Consider the following 20,395-nt stretch of genomic DNA (forward strand, 5'->3'; position numbering starts at 1 on the left):
TAGCCGATAGGTTTAGTAAAGCTCTTTTGACGTACTAGCATTTATTTTTTGGGGATGAAATTTGTTCTGATTCAAAGTAAAGTTGGTGCTTTTGGAAGTAGTCATGATTCAAAGTAAATTATGCTTTATTTGGTTATTAACGTGTTACTCTTTTCAAGGACAGTTTTGAATTCTTTGAGAAGAAAAATGTGTTTGCTTATTATGTTGAACATTATCTTCCGTGATATTTAGTTCTCATGTTTTCTGTTCATTTACCTTTTGTTACAAAGGGATTTCAGAAGGATTTTGCACTCTGGAAAATCTCTTTGGTTTTACATTTTTTTTATCTATTTCTGCTGTGGCGAACTGATCCTGGCTGATGCTTTTCTCTACAGGTTTTATGCCATGGAAGATAAACAGTCAGTTGCAACACTCATAGACTCGACAACTTCTAAGATACAGCAACTTCAGAAAACATTTGCTGAACTTGAAAGTCATCGTGCCGTGACACTTAATCTGAAATGGAAAGAACTTGAGGAGCATTTCCATTGGCTTGAGAAGTCCTTGAAGAGACGCTTCCAGGAGCTGGAAGACCAAGAAAAGGAGTTTGAGACAAAACCTAGGAAATCTCGAGAAATGTTGAAGCAGCGTGAAGCTGCTGTTGTAACCCTAGCTAGAACAAGCTTCACTGGTGAGTCTACAAGAAAAGAGAGATGCTGCAGCTTCTGCCATTACTAGTGCTCTAGAAAAGCATAGGAAAGTATCACCTGAGGATCCTGCTGATGTCAGCTGTGATGGGGACAGTGGTGAACTCTCTGTTGAGGAGAAACCGCCTGATTCTGTAGCTTCCGAAAGTAATTCGGAGGGCATAAAATGTTCTGAGAATGGGAATTTTGGGATGAAATCTTATCCTCAGTTGTTAAAACTTTGTGAAGAGATGGACTCTAAAGGACTGCACAAGTTTATATCAGATAATTGTAAGAACCTTGCTGCCCTAAAGGAGGAAATTCCTTGGGCAGTGAAGGCTGCGGCAAGCCCAGCTCACTTGGTCTTGGAATCTTTGAAAGGATTTTACCTCATAGAAGCACCGAATGAAAGAAAGATTCAAATCTACTGGGTCTTAGGCGAACCTGTATTATGTTGATGGAATTTCTTAGCTTTTTGCTGGGTAATATGGATATGGTTTCTGTTTCTTCTTTAATATTTGAAGATATTAAGGAGCAAGCGAAGTTAATTGCTGAGGGATGGAAACCAAAGTTGGATGCTCTTGACCTGGATGCTAGTAATGGTAATTCATTGGAAGCTCATGCTTTCCTGCAACTTCTTGTCACTTTTGGTATTGCTTCCGACGGAAGAACTCTCAAGGCTTATCCCGATGGTCTCTCATCGTCGTCAGACAGCTGATCTCATCCGTATCCTTGGTTTGTCTGAAAAAATGGCAGGTTTGTGCAGTATAAACTTACAGTTACGTAGTAACATTTACAAGTCATTTGCATAGAATACTTGTTTGTTTGAAGAAACCTAATGTGATTATGAAAAAATGAGCTTGAATACTAATTTCAAGTAGGCTTTCAGAAATATTAAAAAGAAAAACCATGTCAGGTGGTCAGCCCTCTATTCCCCCTAACTTAGGTGACTTAAAGCAATTGGAACCAGTAAAACCATTCTTTACTTTTAAACTGATAGGCATCTTGTTGAAGTTCTTTTTTGTTAAGTTCCTAAATGCTCCTAAGTTTAGATAATTTGAAACAATCAATATCTATGTTAAAATGGTATTTTGGAGTTGAGTGGACCAACCTCCATTTTAGATGACCGTAGACTGGCATTTTTAGATCTGTGTCCAGTTTGTTTGGGGTGAAGACAAGCAGTGTTAAGCTATACTGTTTTCTCTCCCTGAATAGTAGTACCAAGGTCTTATAGCAAGAACTGTGAATTACACATATGGAATAATGTTGCATAAATTCAACCATTTATTTTCTTTATACTAGTTCTGGTTAATTTATAATTTCCTTTTGTTTATCTTTCTATCATTTATATTTCAGGTGTAATTAAAGTTCTGGTGAATAGTGGAAGGCAAATTGATGCAGTTAACCTGGCTTTTGAATTTGATCTTACGGCACAGTTCTCACCTGTACCTTTACTTAAGGCCTACTTGAAGGAGGCAAAGAAAGCTTCTTCACCTGTTAAGCCTGGAAATGCCTCTCTCACTGCTCAGGTGTGTTCTTTACTCCTCTACTTCAATGTGATTGGTTAGCCTAATATTGGCTAAATATATTTTGGTTGAGGGATGCAGCCTTGTTTTTGTTTTTGTCCACATCGCCTTGTCTGAAGCATATTATACCAGCTTTCTGTTGCGTTAGCCGTTCTAACATGCTTGGATCTTGTTTGATCTTTTAGGATTATCTGGCTAGTTAGTTCTTACTTGCAGTACCTTACATAAATCTGACATCGTATGGTTGTTAAATTTTTTTAATAATTATATTTGCATGTGGCGCCGAGGGCAATTTGTTCTTGCTATGAATGCAGACTATTTTGTTAAAAATCGTGCTGCTTTTTGTGTGTGACTGAAATACTTTTTTTCTGTATTTCCAGACCGAGTTTAATGAGCGGGGGTTGGAGGCTCTGAAGACTGTGATCAAATGCATTGAGGAGCATAGTCTTGAGGGACAATTCCCTGTTGATCCACTTCAGAAGTGGGTTCTCCAATCGGAGAAGGCTAAAGCAGACAAGAAGGGGGCAACTGAATCTGCAAAGCCTCAACCAAAGAGACCTCGTGCCAACGGTGCAGGATATGGTCCACGACTCACTAACGCAGCTGCTGACAAACCATTCTATTCTAGAGTAACCGATAGGTACCCGCGGTTCGTGTATGACAGACCCTGTGTTTACCCCGGACCTGATGACCACGACAGCCCCACTCTTCTTGGTTCTGCCACTTATAACTTCACTCCCAGTCGTGGTAACTACTTCGGCTAGCTACCAGTATCAGGTTCCGTATCTTCACTAATTTTCCTAAAAATGGGAAAAGTTGACCGTGATCCTCTCACTTAACTATTAGCCTTAACCTTTCACGTTGCAGTGTCTGAATATGGACTTAACATCTTAACAGCAGAAAAAGAAAAAAAATGCCTTGTTAATTTTAATCAGGTGTACAAGATGATATTTTAATCCTCTAATATATGCACTCTTTTTTTTTGTATGTATAACTCTTGCTTAGTTCATTATACAGTATTTCTATTTCATCATCTGTTTGTCGTTTCAACCCACACAAGGACTGTTTACGGAAACACAGCGCCGTGTTCATTATGATTACCAGATTATAGTTGCTGACTGGCTATCGGAAGATTCGATGTGGAAGAACATGAACTTGAGAGAAGATAAGTAATCTCAGTTCAACAGTGGATTTCTCTCGGAATCACGTAGGAAAATGCTAATTGATCAGTATCAATAATGGAATTTTACACATTTTATGCACGCGACTGATAAATTTAAGAAATAGTGTGACAATAAACGAATTACCTGAAAAAGAATCAAATTATGCCACAAGTCTTGAATCTTGAATGGAGTGCGAGATTTTAGTCCTTGCAATTGAAAAAGTTAAACCCCTCTAGACACTAAATTCTAAATCTTAATCATAAAAAAACTAATTCTTAAATCATAATTAGAGCAAATAATATTAAAAATAGATTAAAAATAATTGCATAAACTAAATTTCACATAACATGTCATAACGGCGTTACAAGTTTGACGGTGGAGTGAACAAAAAAATTCAATGTGTAAAGTTTAATGAGCAAATTGAAACAATTGAAAGTTTTGTGTGTAAAATAGGAGAGAGAGTAAAGTTTACTGAGTAAACGTGTAATTTATCCTAATTTTTAAACCGAAAAAGAGTTTTTCAGAAATTTTAAGGTTAGAGGGATTGGAGGCATATTTTGACAAATTAATAACGCTGGGAAAATATTAGAGTATGATAAATTCTGTTCGGGTTTCCGGCGTAATCGCGCCTTGCGTCAAGCACTTGAATAAGTTTTAAAAAATCAAGTTTGATTCCCTGTGAAGGCAAATTTGATCCAATCAGTTCCACCCAGGAACCTCTTTCTCCTTTATCATATTCCTGCATGTGAGTCTTCAATGTTGTCCATAGTTAAATATAGGTTTTGGTTTCCTTTCTACGTTCCGGAAAAAAACTAAATTCGAATTACTGTTATCTATTTTAGTTTTATCTTGTTTACGTTGGAACTGTTTTGGACAGTAATTGGTGGATGTTTTACTTTTTTTTTGGTTGATAATAGATGGATGTTTTACATTGGGATGGAACCCTTTCTGCAAAGGATTTCAGAGTTGGTGCTTTCGCATTTGCTCAGAAATGGGAAAGTCTTAACTCTGGTTTTCCTCTATGGGTATGGGTTCTCAGTCCTAAACACCCTTGGCTTGCTTCGCCTGAGGTTACTTCTCTTCTCACTCATTTGTTTTACCAATTCTTTTTGCAAAATAATTTAGTGTTTTTATAGGAATTGACTTATTTTTTTGTTTGTTAATCTTTTGCAGGAGGAGGGCTACTTGTCACTAGAAAAGATATGCCTTTCCAGGCCAAATGAGGTCCATTCTCGAGTCATTTAATGGATCATATTCGATTATTTCACAGAAAGGTGTTTTTTTTTCATTCTTTTTTTTCTCTGTTGGGTGCAGGAAGAAATTGATCAAATCAGTCAAATTGACACCGAGGAAGAAGGGACCAATTGCGCTGGAAACGAAGATGTTATTGATGATGCCACATTGGTAAATATATTTTAATTGGGTTTTACAGTTAATTTGTTTGCATGAAATGTAAAATTTCACGTGTAATTTGGGAGTAAACATGGAATTTTCTTGTTCTATTGTCTGATTTATTATTGGCTGACGTTGATCATGTTATTGTTGTTTTTCTAGGTCCAAAGCAATCATCATGAATTACATTACTATGATTTTCATATAGTTTACAGCAGTACATTTAGGGTTCCAGTGCTATATTTTCGTTCTTACTGCAGTGGTAAGTCACTTTCTCAGTATAGCAATGATTTTGTGTCGGCTTGGAGGTAGAACATACTCATGGCATAGTTTAGCTTGTTTATATGACTTAAATGTATGATATATCTCATATTGAAGAAACCATAGTTGAAATGAACTTATGTTCATGTTTGTACTTTTAGATTAGGCAATTGGTTGTGGCTAAAAGAAAAAAGAGATAAGGCTCATAATCCATGGAAATATTGCTCTGTGGTTTGTTAACTGATCATGAAATGGGTCGTCTGATTTGAAGGAGTAAAATTGTTTGAAATATAATGTTGCTGTTCTTGCAGCTGGGAATCAATATCATGTTCTAAAATTATTGATCCACATCCCGAAGAATTACAGTGGTTATGTAATTATAGATCTCATAAATCTTATTTTAGTGTAGCTGAAACTTACCAGGTCCTAGGATCCCGATTCATAGATAATTTTATGCCTTGCACGTTTCCAATGTTTATATTCTGTTCCTTTTTCAATCGTCTTCACCAAAGCTGTTGGTAGCAAATAATAGATGTTTAATTAAGAGATTATGTCAGGTAGTTTGTAATGCTTCTGTGGTTGGCGTTTTTATTTTATATATGCTAGTATGGTATATGGTGGCAGACCAAGGAGACAGGTTATCATATTCTTAGTTCTTGTGAAGGCGTGAGTATTGGCGTGTATATCTAGACTGAACTCCGTTTTTAAATTCTTCAATTCGTTATTCATTTGAGAGCATAAGTGAATGATTACTATACCATGTATAGATGGAAGTCCTTTGCTGTTGAATGAAATAGAAAAGGAGCTTCCTGCATGCTCTTCAAAGGAATTGTCAAAATCAAAATGGATATTCATAAGTCAAGAGGTATGTTTTTCCCACCTTGTTTTATTGTGTCATTACCTTGGCTGTTGTATTCAACATTTTCTTAATAAATTTTCTAAATTCCTGTCGTATTGTTTCATAAAGGAAAATTTAACTTTTTGTGGTTTTCGATCCTTCCACATGTAGGAGGAAAACATTCTCTGAACTTAATAACCCACCAAAGAAAAAAATGGTTATTTTCAATTAATATCAAATTTATTTACTCAAATGGAATAATACATTCTTTGGTGCTATCATGATGTTATATGATTGAAAGTGGCATGTGAATTCAATTATAGGAACACCCATACTTGAAAAGACCATGGTACAAGTTACATCCATGTGGGACTGCTGAGTGGATCAAGTTGCTTTTTCTCAGTGACACAGCTAGGCCTAAATTTGAAGTGGTGCTGGAACTATATCTTCTGTCATGGTTCTCAGTTGTTGGTCAAATGTTTGGTCTCAAGATCCCTTTCAAAATTTCAAATTAGGGCTGATAGTAAACTTTTTACCCTAGCTTCTACAACCATCGAATCCCGCATTCTTCATTAAATAATTTTTATATTGTTAAAGCTTATTAACTCTAGATTCCTACATTCTAAATAGATTTCTTTTGCTTGTATTATTGTTATTTGAGTGAAAGATGTTATATTTAATTGATAAGTAAACTTACACTAGTTTCACCTTTACTTTGTTGTTATCATTGGGCTTTAAGAGAGTTTGCTTAAATTATGCTTTAATCAGATCGTATCGGGTAGGTAATAACTTGTATGCTTTTACGGTCGAAATAGTCACATTTTCGAACAAAACTAGTTCTGCATACCCAATATTCTGAGGGTGATCTGCTGCTTGTTCTATCCATGGTATGTTCTTCGTTTTCTTTTTTTTTGAATGAACATTCTCTTTATGTGGCACCCTATTTTCTTTGTTATGATAGGGTCCTCCACTTACTGATGTGCAGCCTCTTTCTGGATGTATGTGGATAACAACTACTGCTTTCTTTTTTCTTTCACTGGCTTTGTGGTTTGGCTGATTTAACGTCCCCTCAACGATGAGTTCCTGTTATGATCCTCAAGAAATAGAGAAGACAATAGACGAAGAAGAGAAGAAAAGATGAGAGAGTAGACGAGAGAATATATGATTTAGGATAAGGAATGGGGATTTTTAGAGAAGTAGAAGAAGAATTTTAAGAAGAGAATTTGTCATTCATTCATCAAAGGTAATCCCCATGGAATCGGGTACATATTATATAATTACAAGTACCACAGCTGTATGTACTGGAAATCTAACAAAATAACTAACTTGTGCTGACTTATGCAGGATCATATGCAGCATTTGCCACATCAGAATACAACCCGTGGCCCACCATTAACTAAGCCCACCTCTTGCCTCAGCTGACCCAATATCCTCCTCAATTCTGGTCCCAACAGTAAATCCTTCATATGACAACCCATCCATCCCATTTCCATTTCCCTTCCCGTTCCAAATCCCTGATTTGCTCCCAATCCCTAATTGAATTGATTTCATCCCCAATTCCCTTTTTCAACCCTAATTCCTCTTCATCAGGACAATCAAATTCAATTCTACGTGCAATCCCTAGCTCAATCCCTAATTCATTTTCTGAATCCCCAATGCCCTTCGCTACGTGCTTCTCCTCCTCTCTCCCAACCGTGACAGTTCCAAGGCTCACCATTTTAGAAAATAAGAATGATATTTTGGTACTCATTCTCAGCTCTAGTATTTGCCCACAGTAAGTACTCTATGCTCAACTTAACTATGATTTCTGTTTGATGCATCTGTACCCATACATTGAATTGAGATCATAAGTAAACTCATGTTAATCTCGAGTTGAGTTTGAGTTTTAAAAATGAAACTAAATGTAGCTTTATCTTGATATTTGTGATTAATGCATTCATTGAGCTAAGCCAACTATAATAATAATAATAATAATAATAATAATTTTTTATACTGCAATTCAAAACTGCAGTGGAGAATCTCTTGAGCAACTTGTCAAAGTTCGTTGTGATAATATGGGAGTTTTCTGTGCTTATAAATTATAATAACTTCAAGCTACACTGCAATTTGACTTCCACGTTAACAGTTCAACAGATTGAATTGAACTCGGGGAATCTGTCGGTTATCATTCTGGTTCTTGGGTTCCAGGAGCTTTTGGCAACTTATATTTTGAAAATCCCAGGCGAATGCAATACCAATCTCCAGAAGAATATGATGATGCACTAAGGGGAAGAAAGAATGGTGGTGTGTCAGCCATCATTGATGTAGTACCATACCTTAAAGTAATCATTTCCAAGTACGCTGCTGATTTCACCATGATTAACTCCAAGAGGACCAAGACTATCTCAGGCGGTTTTGGCTTTGTAAGATTCATTCACAAAAGCTATTCACAGTCATGATTTTGATCTTACTTTGATTTGCGGCAATGGGTGCCGATTTGTTTCATGTATTTCATAGGTTCTCCCTAAAGGTTCACTACTTGTCCAAGACATGTCGAGTGCAATCATGAAGCTAAGAGAGGAAGAAAAGCTGCAAATGATGGAAAATAAAGGTTTAACAATGCTGAATCAATCTTCACAAACCAGGACTCAATAAGTAATCCCAGCAGGCTAAACCTTTATAGCTTTGGGGCTTTATTTCTTGCTACCGGGATGTCTTCCACGTAAGCTCTTGTCATATGTCTATATCAGAAACGTCGAGCCATAACAACCAGAAACTTCAAATTCTACCTCAACAGTACCATAGACTCTCGAAAATCGCTACTTCAATGTTCAAAAATATCTCATCACTCGTAAACCAAAAATTTCAACGGGTGGGCCACTCTACATATTATTTGTTCTGTTTATTTATTGAGTTTGTATAATCACGGTCTATATCAGTTGAACTATGAATTGACACTGAAAGCATTGCCTTCAGGAATTTTATGTTCTACTTTACGTGTGGCTCAAATTTATAAGAAATTATAAATCCCCAGCGTAAGTGAAGGGTCAATGCTAGTATACGTCAAATAATTAGAACTTATGTAGTAGTTTGAAATTTGTTTTTCCTATTTTCACACTGATGTTGTTGAAGATATAAAACCCAAAGTTTACGGTATTAATTTGAAGATTTCTTTGAGATTTTACATGTTACTTGCTTCGTGGAAAATCTATTAGGTGAACTATTGACTGAAACAGTTGCTTAGGGTACTTCCCTGTTTGGTTTTTGGATCCATGGATTTTGCGAGGAAGACGAAGTGGACCTTGGCTTTAGTTATATTTTTTCTTAGTCTTCTAAAACCATTGTCAGCCAATGTTAACGGTATCAATGATAGTACTATAGAAGAGATACGGGTTCATGTAGGGTTGATTATTGATACGCAATCCTGGGTGGGAAAAATTGTATACAGCTGCATTTCAATGGCTATAACCGACTTTTACGATCAAAATAGTCACTATCGGACAAAATTAGTATTGCATACCAGAGATTCTGAGGGTGATCCTTTGCTTCTTCTATCCCATGGTACGTTTCGTTCTTCTTAAGGGAAGGTTTCTCTTTCAATGGCAGACTATTTTCTTTGTTATGAAAGGGTCCTGAAATATACACTTACTAATGTGCAGCCTTGGTTCTCTTGGAAAGTGTGAAATTGGATGCCATTATTGTAGCTGAAAATTCAGCTGGACTGAAGATTTTAGCAGAATTAGGATCAAGAGTCAAGATCCCAGTTATTTCTCTCTTTGCAGCTGCTCCATCTCTGCCCTTCTCCGAGTATCCTTATTTGCTTCAAATTGGTGAAAATGATTCCACTCGAGCCAAAATCATTAGCACCCTTGTTGAATCATTTACATGGAGAAGTGTTATCCTCATTTCAGAAGATAATGATTCTGCAAGACAAATCCTTTCTAATGTCATCGCTTCTTTTGAAGCAACCGGTGTTCGTATTGCCCTGCATATCACCCTTTTAGCATCATCTACCAATGAAGAAATCATTGAGCAGCTCAAGAAGCTCATGAATTTGCAGACGAGTGTATATGTGGTACACATGTCACCGGTTCTCGCATCTCGACTTTTCTTGAACGCCAAACGGATTGGAATGATAAGTCAAGGGTATGCTTGGATTACTACTGATGTGATTACAAACTTCATGAATTCAATGGATCCATCAGTCATCGAGTCAATGCAGGGGGTGGTAGGATTTAAGCCTCACATTCCGGCATCGAAGGAGGTTCGCAAATTCGCGATAAGGTGGAAGAGTAAAAACTTGAATGAACAAAATTTGCAGGAAATGGAAATTAATGTCTATAGTATATGGTCTTATGATATGGCTCAGGCTCTTGCAACAGCAGCAGAAAGCATAATTACTCGACATCCCGATATCGTACGCCAAGAAACCAGATTGAATATGAACTTCACCACCATCCGTACCTCACAAAACGGTTTGATGTTTATTGATGAGATATCACAGAGTCGATTCAAGGGAATAAGTGGTGGCTTTCAACTTACTAGTGGCAGGCTGATCCCAAAGGAATTCAAAATTGTAAATTTATTCGAGGGAGAAAGAACAATTGGTTACTGGAATCCTGAAAATGGAACTACTTCAATTATGAAGGAAAAAAACGATACTAAGATGAATTCGACATCATCGAATAAGCTTGAAAGTGTTATTTGGCCCGGAGGAATTATGAACATTCCAAAAGGTTGGAATCTACATGGCAAGAGGCTGAGGATTGGGGTTCTAGTAAATCATGGATTCAGCGAATTAATTAACGTGATTCGTGATCCCCAAACAAAAGAAACAACTGTAAATGGATTCTGTGTTGATGTGTTCAAGGAAGCCATTAAAAGTTTGGATTATGATGTTCATTATGAGTTTATCCCGTTTGTTGATGCCAATGGGCAACTGGCAGGAACTTACGACGACCTTATCCTTCAGGTATATTATAAGGTAAGAAATACAAATTTATAACTTTTTCAGTACTCTGAATCCCTACTTATGATCATATCGTAGTTTGCGTTGAGGAATAATAATCTTCAGAAGTGTGCAATTTTAGAATGTACAAAATAATAATCTTGTCTCATCTTTTGAGAACTGGATAATATTGTACGTGCATGTTGGTATTCACGTATTCTTTCTTGTGATCAATGGAATAGAATTACGACGCTGTTGTGGGAGATACGACTATCTTCTCCTTTAGATTTTCACATGTCGATTTCACAATGCCATACACTGACTTGGGCATCGGAATCGTCGTGCCGAAATCTAACAAAAGCAGTATGTGGATCTTCCTTCAGCCTCTTACCGGAAGTATGTGGATAACAACTACTGCCTTCTTTGTTTTCACTGGCTTTGTGGTTTGGCTGATCGAAAGTCCCATCAACGACGAGTTCCAAGGCTCAAGGTGCCAGCAGATAGGAATGATCTTTTGGTACTCTTTCTCAACTCTAGTATTTGCTTACAGTAAGTTCTCTATCTATGTTCAACTTGAATTTTTTCCATTTGGTGCATTATACATACATTGAGGTATGCATACATTTTCACTATAATTCGAAACCGCAGAGGAGAAGCTGTTGAGCAACCTGTCAAAGTTTGTTGTGATAATATGGGTGTTTGCTGTGCTTGTAATAACCTCAAGCTACACTGCAACTTTGGCTTCCATGTTAACAGTTCAGAGGATTCAATCGAGCTCGAGAGAGGACTATGTCGGTTCTCAGTCTCTGGTTCCACATGCTATTAGGAACTTAAAAAATGAAAATCCCAGGCGGATGCAATACCGATCTCCAGAAGAATACGACGATGCACTAAGAAGGGGAAGTAAGAATGGTGGTGTGTCAGCCATTATCGATGAGATACCATACCTTAAAGTATTCCTTGCCAAGTACCCTGCAGATTACACCATGATTAAATCCAAGGCTACCTCAGGTGGTTTTGGCTTTGTAAGATTCTTTCACAAACAGCCATGATTTTGATCCTTTGATTTGCAACAGCGGGTGCTGATTTTTTTGTATGTTTATTGATCGTAGGTATTCCCAAAAGGTTCCCCACTAGTGCAAGACATATCAGGTGCAATTCTGAGGCTAAGAGAGGAAGAAAAGCTGCAAATGATGGAAAATAAATGGTTTAACAACACTGACTCGGTCTTTACAAACCAGGACTCAGCGAGCAATCCAAGCAGGCTAAACCTTCATAGCTTTGGGGGTTTATTTCTTGTCACTGGTTTGTCTTCCACTTCAGCTCTACTCATACGCTTATACCAGAAACGTCGAACCATGACAATCAGCAACTTCAAATTCTTCCTCAACAGTACCATAGGCTATGTAAAAACGCTACTCCATAGTTCAAAATTATTTTCAGACACTTGAACCAAAATTTTAAATTACTGTTCTACTGTGTACAAATTGTATGTTATGCTCCTTCAGTGAGTTTGTGTAATGGTTGAAATTTTATGATATAGGAATATATACAGTATGTAATGTTTGCTTGTGATTTAAACCCTTCAAGCACTAACATACTACTCACGAATTGATAAAGAAAAATACTACTCGCGAGGTATTGAAGATTTGTATACACTATTCTACATTCGAACTCTTTTAATTAAGTGAACCAGGATAAACTGAAGAGGCTGTTAAGATGCAGTTCGATCCTGGAAATTTTAAATTCGAATATAATTTTATTTATATTTTAGTTGAATTTTGATCTTATCAATCTATAAAGTGCTTTTATTTTTCTTAAACTCTATATGTTCCCACGAAATACAGAGAAAATAAATTCATCTTCTCCCCGTTTCAAATTCTTCGACTATTAATTTAATTGGTTTTTATAAAATCGTTTCGACTCAAGATTCTGACCACAAGAGTCTTTCCTCATTAGTATATTTGTTGTTATACAAAATTTAAGATGTGTCGTTTAATTTTGTTTAATAGTTTTTTGTTTAATCTAGAATAATTAAATTTTGATCGATGTTGTGGTGATGTATTTGAATCTCTACGTGTCTTTGTCTGGTGTTATAATTATTTTTGTGCTAATTGATTGATTAATATTTGAATTGAAAGCATGAATTTTCTATGAAATTGATTGTATTAAATGCAATTAGAAAAAAATGGTGTGTGATGCATGTTGATTTATCATATTTAGAATTTATGTTATGTATTCGGACTATGCGAATATGTATTTTTTACGTTCAGATCATATCAAAATTCGGATAAACTATGCTATCATATCACATTGGGTTGAGTATTTATGATAGAGGAAGTTTAGTGGATTCACCCTTTGGGATGAACTTCATTTTAGATTACCATTGAATTTACCCTTTGGGATGAATTTCATTTCGGAATATCAAGGGATTCACCCTTCGAGATAAATTTCACTTCGGATAATCAATGACTCTCTCTTCGAGGTGGACTCTACTTCAGATGGTGTATAGTAGAGTGATTCTGGGGAACCTTCGAATGATGTAAGGTGATCTGGTGTATTTACATTTGCATATTTATTCAGACCATGAATATTATGATTCGAACTGTGATTATGCTTGTTTGATTTTCTGAATATTCTGTTTATTTGCACAATTTAACCGCACTAAGCTCTATAGCTCACCTTCTCTTTATTTTCTTCTTTCAGATATATCAGGATGTTAAGATCGAATCGGAAACTCAATGATCAAAGTCTCATTTAAATTATTTTTTAAAATTTATTTATTTTAATAAAGTGATAATAATTCTTTAAATTTTTTGAAATTCAAGGATCAAATTGGTTCAAGTGGTAAGCATATTGATATCGTTTAAGCAATGTTTCGGGTATGAGTATTACTGTATGCAGAAAATCTATGTCATGAGACTTACCCCCTAAAATCAATCGTGCAACGCGAGTCAGCTTGAATTAATCAGGGGCAAGCCTTGAATCCGGAAAGGTAACAAATTTTTTTTTTTTAAATAATTTTTAGATCAATTTAGTGACCAATGTAACCCTCTAGATTTGGCGTCGCATTGTTCTGGAGGCTACGCTCGCCTTGACGCGCGAGGGATAAGCCCATGAAGAATGCCGGCGTACGTGAAGAGCGAGTCCACGTTCACTAGGTTGTCTAACGCTCTACAACGATTCACGTTCACGTTCAATGGAAGAATTGAAACACGGCTCTACGATTCTAGATTTAATAAACCTTTTCAAACTTCCAGCGGTAGAAGAAATGAAAGGAAAACTATCGTATCAATAGTTCAGTAGGGGAAATTTATCCACCGAAAGAAAAGTCTTTGAGCCTCGTTGCTCCATCTTCCCATGTCTATCAGATGAAGTTCGACTCTGAAAGTGAAACATCTGCTTCGGGGAATTTCCTGTTCTATTTATTCAATCTATATTTTGTCAACCGATAGAAAAATGATATCCCTCCGCCTCAAGTCAACCGTTCGGGTTTGTCCGGGTCACACCGGTGATCGGGTCAAGGTTAATGAACTGATCAACTAATAAATCTCACGTATTCTTGGACGCGTGTAGAGAAAATATACAGTAATTCGACACAGCTATAGAGAATACTAATTCTGCGACAGGGACGTAGTTTGACCATTCAAACATTACACAACACTTTCCTTACGCCTGAATTAAATGATACAAAAACCAAACTATATTCCATAAATTTGGGGACCAAATTAGATTAGGGTCATAGTTTAGAGTCCTCCAATGCGATTAACTCGTTATAAACTTGTGAATTACTTTGTAAAAACACAAGAGATAGTATGCATTTCCAAAGTCGTTGAGCCTCTTTGATTTGCTAGCCTCCATCTTTCTTGGTTCCTGGAAAATCTATTAAATGAACTATGAATTGACTCTGAAAGCATTACTTCCGGGAATTTCCTTTTCCACTTACATGTGGTTCAAATTTATCGGTCAACCAAAAGAAAATATACTTCAACCTCAACATTCATATATGATTCTTAGCAAGAACTATTGTAATTTATTCCTTTTCACGTTTAATCAAAAGAAAACCAAAGTTTGGTTTTTGGATCAATGGATTTCACGAGAAAGACGAAGTGGACCTTGGGTTTAGTTTTATTTTTGCTTAGTGTTCTTGAGCCATTGTCAGCCAGTGTTGATGGTATCAGTGCTAGTACTATAGAAGAGATAAGTGTTCACGTAGGGTTGATTATTGATACGCAATCCTGGGTGGGAAAAGTTGTAGATAGCTGCATTTCAATGGCTATATCCGACTTTTACGATCGAAATCGTCACTACCGGACGAAACTAGTTCTGCATACCGGAGATTCTGAGGGTGATCCTTTGCTTCTTCTATCCCATGGTATGTTTTCTCTTTGAATGGCAAACTATTTTCTTTGTTATGAAAGGGTCCTGAAATATAGACTTACTAATGTGCAGCCTTGGTTCTCTTGGAAAGTGTGAAATTGGATGCCCTTATTGTAGCTGAAAATTCAGCTGGACTGAAGATTTTATCAGAGTTGGGATCAAGAGTCAAGATCCCAGTTATTTCTCTCTTTGCAGCTGCTCCATCCCTGCCCTTCTCCGAGTATCCTTATTTGCTTCAAATTGGTGAAGATGATTCCACTCGAGCCAAAATCATTGCCACCCTTGTTGAATCATTTACATGGAGAAGTGTTGTCCTCATCTATGAAGATAATGATTCTGCAAGACAAATCCTTTCTAATGTCATCACTTCCTTTGAAGAGACCAATGTTCGTCTTGCTCAGCATTTCTCCCTTTTAGCAACATCTACTGACGAAGAAATCATTCAGCAGCTCAAGATGCTCATGGATTTGCAGACGAGTGTATATGTGGTACACATGTCACCGATTCTCACATCTCGACTTTTCTTAAACGCCAAACGACTTGGAATGATAAGTCAAGGGTATGCTTGGATTACAACTGATGTGATTACAAACTTCATTAATTCAATGGATCCATCAGTCATCGAGTCAATGCAGGGGGTAGTGGGATTCAAGCCTCACATTCCGGCATCGAAGGAGGTTCGCAAATTCGCGATAAGGTGGAAGAGTAAAAACTTGAATGAAGACCAAAATTTGCAGGAAATGGAATTAAACGTTTATGGTATATGGTCTTATGAGATGGTTCAGGCTCTTGCAGCAGCAGCAGAACGCGTAATGACGCGACATCCCGATTACGTACACCAAGAAACCATAGTGAATATGAACTTCACCACCATCCGTTGCTCGAAAAGTGGTATGGTATTTATTGATGAGATATTACGGAGTAGATTCAATGGAGTGAATAGAGGCATTCAACTTACTAGTGGCAGGCTGATCCCAAAGGAATTCGAAATTGTAAATGTATTCAAGGGAGAAAGAACAATTGGATACTGGAATCTTGAAAATGGAATTACTTCAATCATGAAGGAAGAAAACCATACTAAGATGGTTTCGACATCGTCTAATAAGATTGAAAGTGTTATTTGGCCTGGAGGAACTATGAACATTCCAAAAGGTCGGAATCTACATGGCAAGAGGCTGAGGATTGGAGTTCCAGTGAATAATGGATTCAGCGAATTAATTAACGTGATTCGTGATCCCCAAACAAACGAAATGACTGTAAGTGGATTCTGTGTTGATGTGTTCAAGGAAGCCATTGAAGTTTTGGATTATGAAGTACATTATGAGTTTATCCCGTTTGTTGATGCCAATGGACAACTGGCAGGAACTTACGACGACCTTATCCGTCAGGTATATTATAAGGTAAGAATGCTTTTCTAGAGTAAACATTCCTTCTGATAATTCGGACTATATTGTACTTGAATGTGGTTTTTATATTCTTTCTTGTGATCAATGGAGTAGAACTATGATGCTGTTGTGGGGGATACAACAATCATGGCCAACAGATTTCCATACGTTGATTTCACACAGCCATTCACTGACTTTGGCATCGGAATCGTGGTGCCAAAAATCAACAAAAGCAGTATGTGGATCTTCCTTCAGCCTCTTACTGGAGGTATGTGGATAACAACTACTGCTTTCTTTGTTTTCACTGGCTTTGTGGTCTGGCTGATCGAAAGTCCCATCAACGACGAGTTCCAAGGCTCAAAGCGCCAGCAGATAGGAATGATCTTTTGGTACTCTTTCTCAACTCTAGTATTTGCTTACAGTAAGTTCTCTATCTATGTTCAACTTGAATTTATTATCTGGTGCATTATGCATACATTGAGGTACGCTAACATTGTTACTATAATTCGGAACTGCAGAGGAGAAGTTGTTGAGCAACCTGTCAAAGTTTGTTGTAATAATATGGTTGTTTGCGGTGCTTGTAATAACCTCAAGCTACACTGCAACTTTGGCTTCCATGTTAACAGTTGAGCGGATTCAATCGTCCTCGAGAGATAACTCTGTCGGTTATCAGTTTCTGGTTCCAGGAACTATTATTAGAAGCATAAAAATCGAAAATCCGAAGCGAATACAATACCGATCTCCAGAAGAATATGACGATGCACTACGAAGGGGAAGTAAGAATGGTGGTGTATCAGCCATTATTGATGAAATACCATACATTAAATTATTCCTTGCCAAGTACCCTGCAGATTACACCATGATTAAATCCAAGGCTACCTCAGGCGGTTTTGGATTTGTAAGATTCATTTACAAAAGCCATGATTTTGATTTGCAACAGCGGGTGCTGATTTGTTTGTATATTTATTGATCGTAGGTATTCCCAAAAGGTTCCCCACTTGTACAAGACATATCAGGTGCAATTCTGAGGCTAAGAGAGGAAGAAAAGCTGCAAATGATTGAAAATAAATGGTTTAACAACACTGACTCAGTCTTTACAAACCAGAACTCAGCAAGCAACCCAAGCAGGCTAAACCTTCATAGCTTTGGGGGTTTGTTTCTCGTTACTGGTTTGTCTTCCACTTCAGCTCTTCTCATATGCCTATATCAGAAACGTCGCGCCATGACAATCGGCAACTTCAAATTCTACCTCAACAGTACCATAGGTTATGTTAAAACACTACTTCATAGTTCAAAATTATTTTCAGACACTTGATCCAAAATTTTAAATTTATTTTCTACTGTGTACAAATCGTATGTTATGTTCCTTCAGTGAGTTTGTGTAATCTTGATATTTTATGATATAGGAATACATACACGATGCAATGTTTACTTGTGATTTAATGGAAAGGATGAATTTTTTGGACGCAAATGAAAACGAATGTAATCATTGATCTTATGTTGTATGTCATCAACAATGGCTGACAAACCACCATTCTTACTTCCCCTTCATAGTGCATCGCGCTATTCTTCTGGAGATCGGTATTGACTTGCCCCGGATTTTCGATTTTTATTCTGCTAATAATAGCTCCTGGAACCAGAAACTGATAACAGACGTAGTTCTCTCTCGAGCTCAATTGAATCCACCGAACTGTTAACATGTAAGCCAAAGTTGCAGTGTAGCTTGAGGTTATTACAAGCACCGCAAACACGCATATTATCACAACAAACTTTGACTGGTTGCTCAACAACTTCTCCTCTGCAGTTCCGAATTACAGAAGGAATGTTTACTCTAGAAAAGCATCCTTACCTTTATACCTTATAATATACCTGACGGATAAGGTCGTCGTAAGTTCCTGCCAGTTGTCCCTTGGCATCAACAAACGGTATAAACTCATCATGTGCTTCATAATCCAAAACTTTAATGGCTTCCTTGAACACATCAACACAGAATCCATTTACAGTCATTTCGTTTGTTTGGGGATCAAGAATCACGTTAATTAATTTGCTGAATCCATTATTCACTGGAACTCCAATCCTCAGCCTCTTGCCATGTAGATTCCGACCTTTCGGAATGTTCATAGTTCCTCCAGGCCAAATAACACTTTCAAGCTTATTCGATGATGTCGAAACCATCTTAGTATGGTTTTCTTCCTTCATGATTGAAGTAATTCCATTTTCAGGATTCCAGTATCCAATTGTTCTTTCTCCCTTGAATACATTTCCAATTTCGAATTCCGTCGGGATCAGCCTGCCACTAGTAAGTTAAAAGCCTCTATTCACTCCCTTGAATCTTCTCCGCAATATCTTATCAATAAATACCAAACCACTTTTCGAGCAACGGATGGCGGTAAAGTTCATATTCAATCTGGTTTCTTGGCTGGCCGGGATGTCGCGTCATTACGTGTTCTGCTGCGGTTGCAAGAGCCTGAACCATATCATAAGACCATGCACCATAGATGTTTAATTATATTTCCTGCAAATTTTGGTCTTCATTCAAGTTTTGACTCTTCCACCTTATCGCGAATTTGTGAAGCTCCGTTGATGCCGGAATGTGAGGCTTGAATCCCACCACCCCCTGCATTGACTCAATGACCGGTGGATCCATTGAATTCATGAAGTTTGTAATCACATCAGTTGTAATCCAAACATACTCTTGACTTATCATTCCAAGAAAGATGGGAGTACAAATCAAAGAGGCTCAACGACTTTGGAAATAGATAAGTCTCTTACGTTTTTACAAAGTAATTCACAATTTTATAACGACTTAATCAAATAGGACTCTAAACTATGACCATATTCTAATTTGGACCCTGAACTTTGAATTATCCTATATCAACCCTTAAACTATGACCCTATTTTAAATTGATCCCTAAACTTTAAAACATTTTATATCATTCTTCAAACTATCAATGTCATTCTATTTTGACCATTCCGTCAACATACGGTTAACTCGACTAGTTTTTGAAGGTTTTGAGAATTATACTCGTGACTTACAAAATTTAATATGTTTTTTAAGGTTTTGGGAATTGAACTCATGGCCTTTTAAAAAAATTATCACGTTTTTGAAGGTCATAAGAATATTTTTGAAGGTCACAAGTTCAATTCTCATGACCTTCAAAAATAAATTAAATTCTTTTAATCAGTAGAGTTTATGGCACATTGACGAAATGAACAAAATAGAATAATATTGACAGTTGAAGGACTATAAATGGTTCAATTTAGAATGTGGGTTATAGTTTGAGGAGTAATATAGAGTGTTTTAAAGTTTAGGGACTAATTTAGAATTTGGGTCATAGTTTAGGGACATCCTTCACAGTCATCTCTTTTATAATAAGCAAAAATATGTAAAAAAATTATTAATTCGAAATTTATGGAATATAGTTTAGGTTTTTAATTGTTTAATTCAGGCGTAAGTAAAGTGGTGTGTAATGATGGAATAGTCAATCTGTATGTCCCTATCGCAGAATCAGTTGACCCGTTCATTAAACTTGACCCGATTACCAGTGTGTCCCGGGCAAACCCGAACGGTTGACTTGAGGCGGCAGGATATTAGTTTTCTTTCGGTTGTCCTAATATACGAACAGGAAATTCCCCGTAGCAGCGGTTATCCCTAGCGCATCAAAGCAAGCGCAGCTTCCAGAACCGCTCTGAATGCGACGCCGACACGAGCAATGCGAAGTGGCTGGTGGTGAATGAAGTGGTGTGTTCGCCTGCTTCCCCTTATCGAGCCTGGTACCTAAGGCACTAAAAACCCATGTCAAAATCTGCTATATAAGAAGGCGACTGCAAAAATTGACGTTACCGGCTGGTGAGACT

At 37.1% G+C, this 20,395-nt stretch overlaps 3 protein-coding genes, 1 long non-coding RNA gene and 1 pseudogene across 4 annotated transcripts; all 5 read left to right on the forward strand.

The window, feature by feature from the left end:
* Positions 1 to 374: 374 nt before the first annotated feature.
* On the forward strand, positions 375 to 3,082 carry LOC120130848 (annotated as a pseudogene).
* A 39-nt stretch (positions 3,083 to 3,121) lies between these two features.
* On the forward strand, positions 3,122 to 6,558 carry LOC120130847 (ubiquitin-like-conjugating enzyme ATG10). The gene is made up of 7 exons (XM_039148000.1): positions 3,122 to 3,126; positions 4,272 to 4,424; positions 4,528 to 4,578; positions 4,669 to 4,758; positions 4,909 to 5,008; positions 5,775 to 5,872; positions 6,169 to 6,558. Exons 2-7 carry the CDS (start codon positions 4,272 to 4,274, stop codon positions 6,358 to 6,360), a joined length of 684 nt encoding a protein of 227 aa, XP_039003931.1. The 5' UTR covers positions 3,122 to 3,126; the 3' UTR covers positions 6,361 to 6,558.
* Positions 6,559 to 7,458: 900 nt separating this feature from the next.
* Positions 7,459 to 8,471, forward strand: LOC120130869. Its single transcript, XR_005516870.1, has 3 exons — positions 7,459 to 7,619; positions 7,971 to 8,247; positions 8,342 to 8,471. It is a non-coding gene; the product is annotated as an uncharacterized LOC120130869 (long non-coding RNA).
* Positions 8,472 to 8,884: 413 nt separating this feature from the next.
* LOC120130866 (glutamate receptor 1.2-like) lies at positions 8,885 to 12,240 on the forward strand. Its single transcript, XM_039148019.1, has 5 exons — positions 8,885 to 9,385; positions 9,484 to 10,808; positions 11,015 to 11,321; positions 11,421 to 11,797; positions 11,885 to 12,240. Exons 1-5 carry the CDS (start codon positions 9,097 to 9,099, stop codon positions 12,221 to 12,223), a joined length of 2,637 nt encoding a protein of 878 aa, XP_039003950.1. The 5' UTR covers positions 8,885 to 9,096; the 3' UTR covers positions 12,224 to 12,240.
* Positions 12,241 to 14,858: 2,618 nt separating this feature from the next.
* LOC120130675 (glutamate receptor 1.3-like) lies at positions 14,859 to 17,852 on the forward strand. The gene is made up of 5 exons (XM_039147866.1): positions 14,859 to 15,147; positions 15,225 to 16,552; positions 16,652 to 16,958; positions 17,056 to 17,435; positions 17,514 to 17,852. Exons 1-5 carry the CDS (start codon positions 14,859 to 14,861, stop codon positions 17,850 to 17,852), a joined length of 2,643 nt encoding a protein of 880 aa, XP_039003797.1.
* Positions 17,853 to 20,395: the final 2,543 nt, after the last annotated feature.

The sequence above is a fragment of the Hibiscus syriacus genome, unplaced genomic scaffold, assembly GCF_006381635.1.
Source record: "Hibiscus syriacus cultivar Baekdansim isolate YM2019G1 unplaced genomic scaffold, ASM638163v2 tig00110548_pilon, whole genome shotgun sequence".
Taxonomy (NCBI): Eukaryota; Viridiplantae; Streptophyta; class Magnoliopsida; order Malvales; family Malvaceae; genus Hibiscus; species Hibiscus syriacus.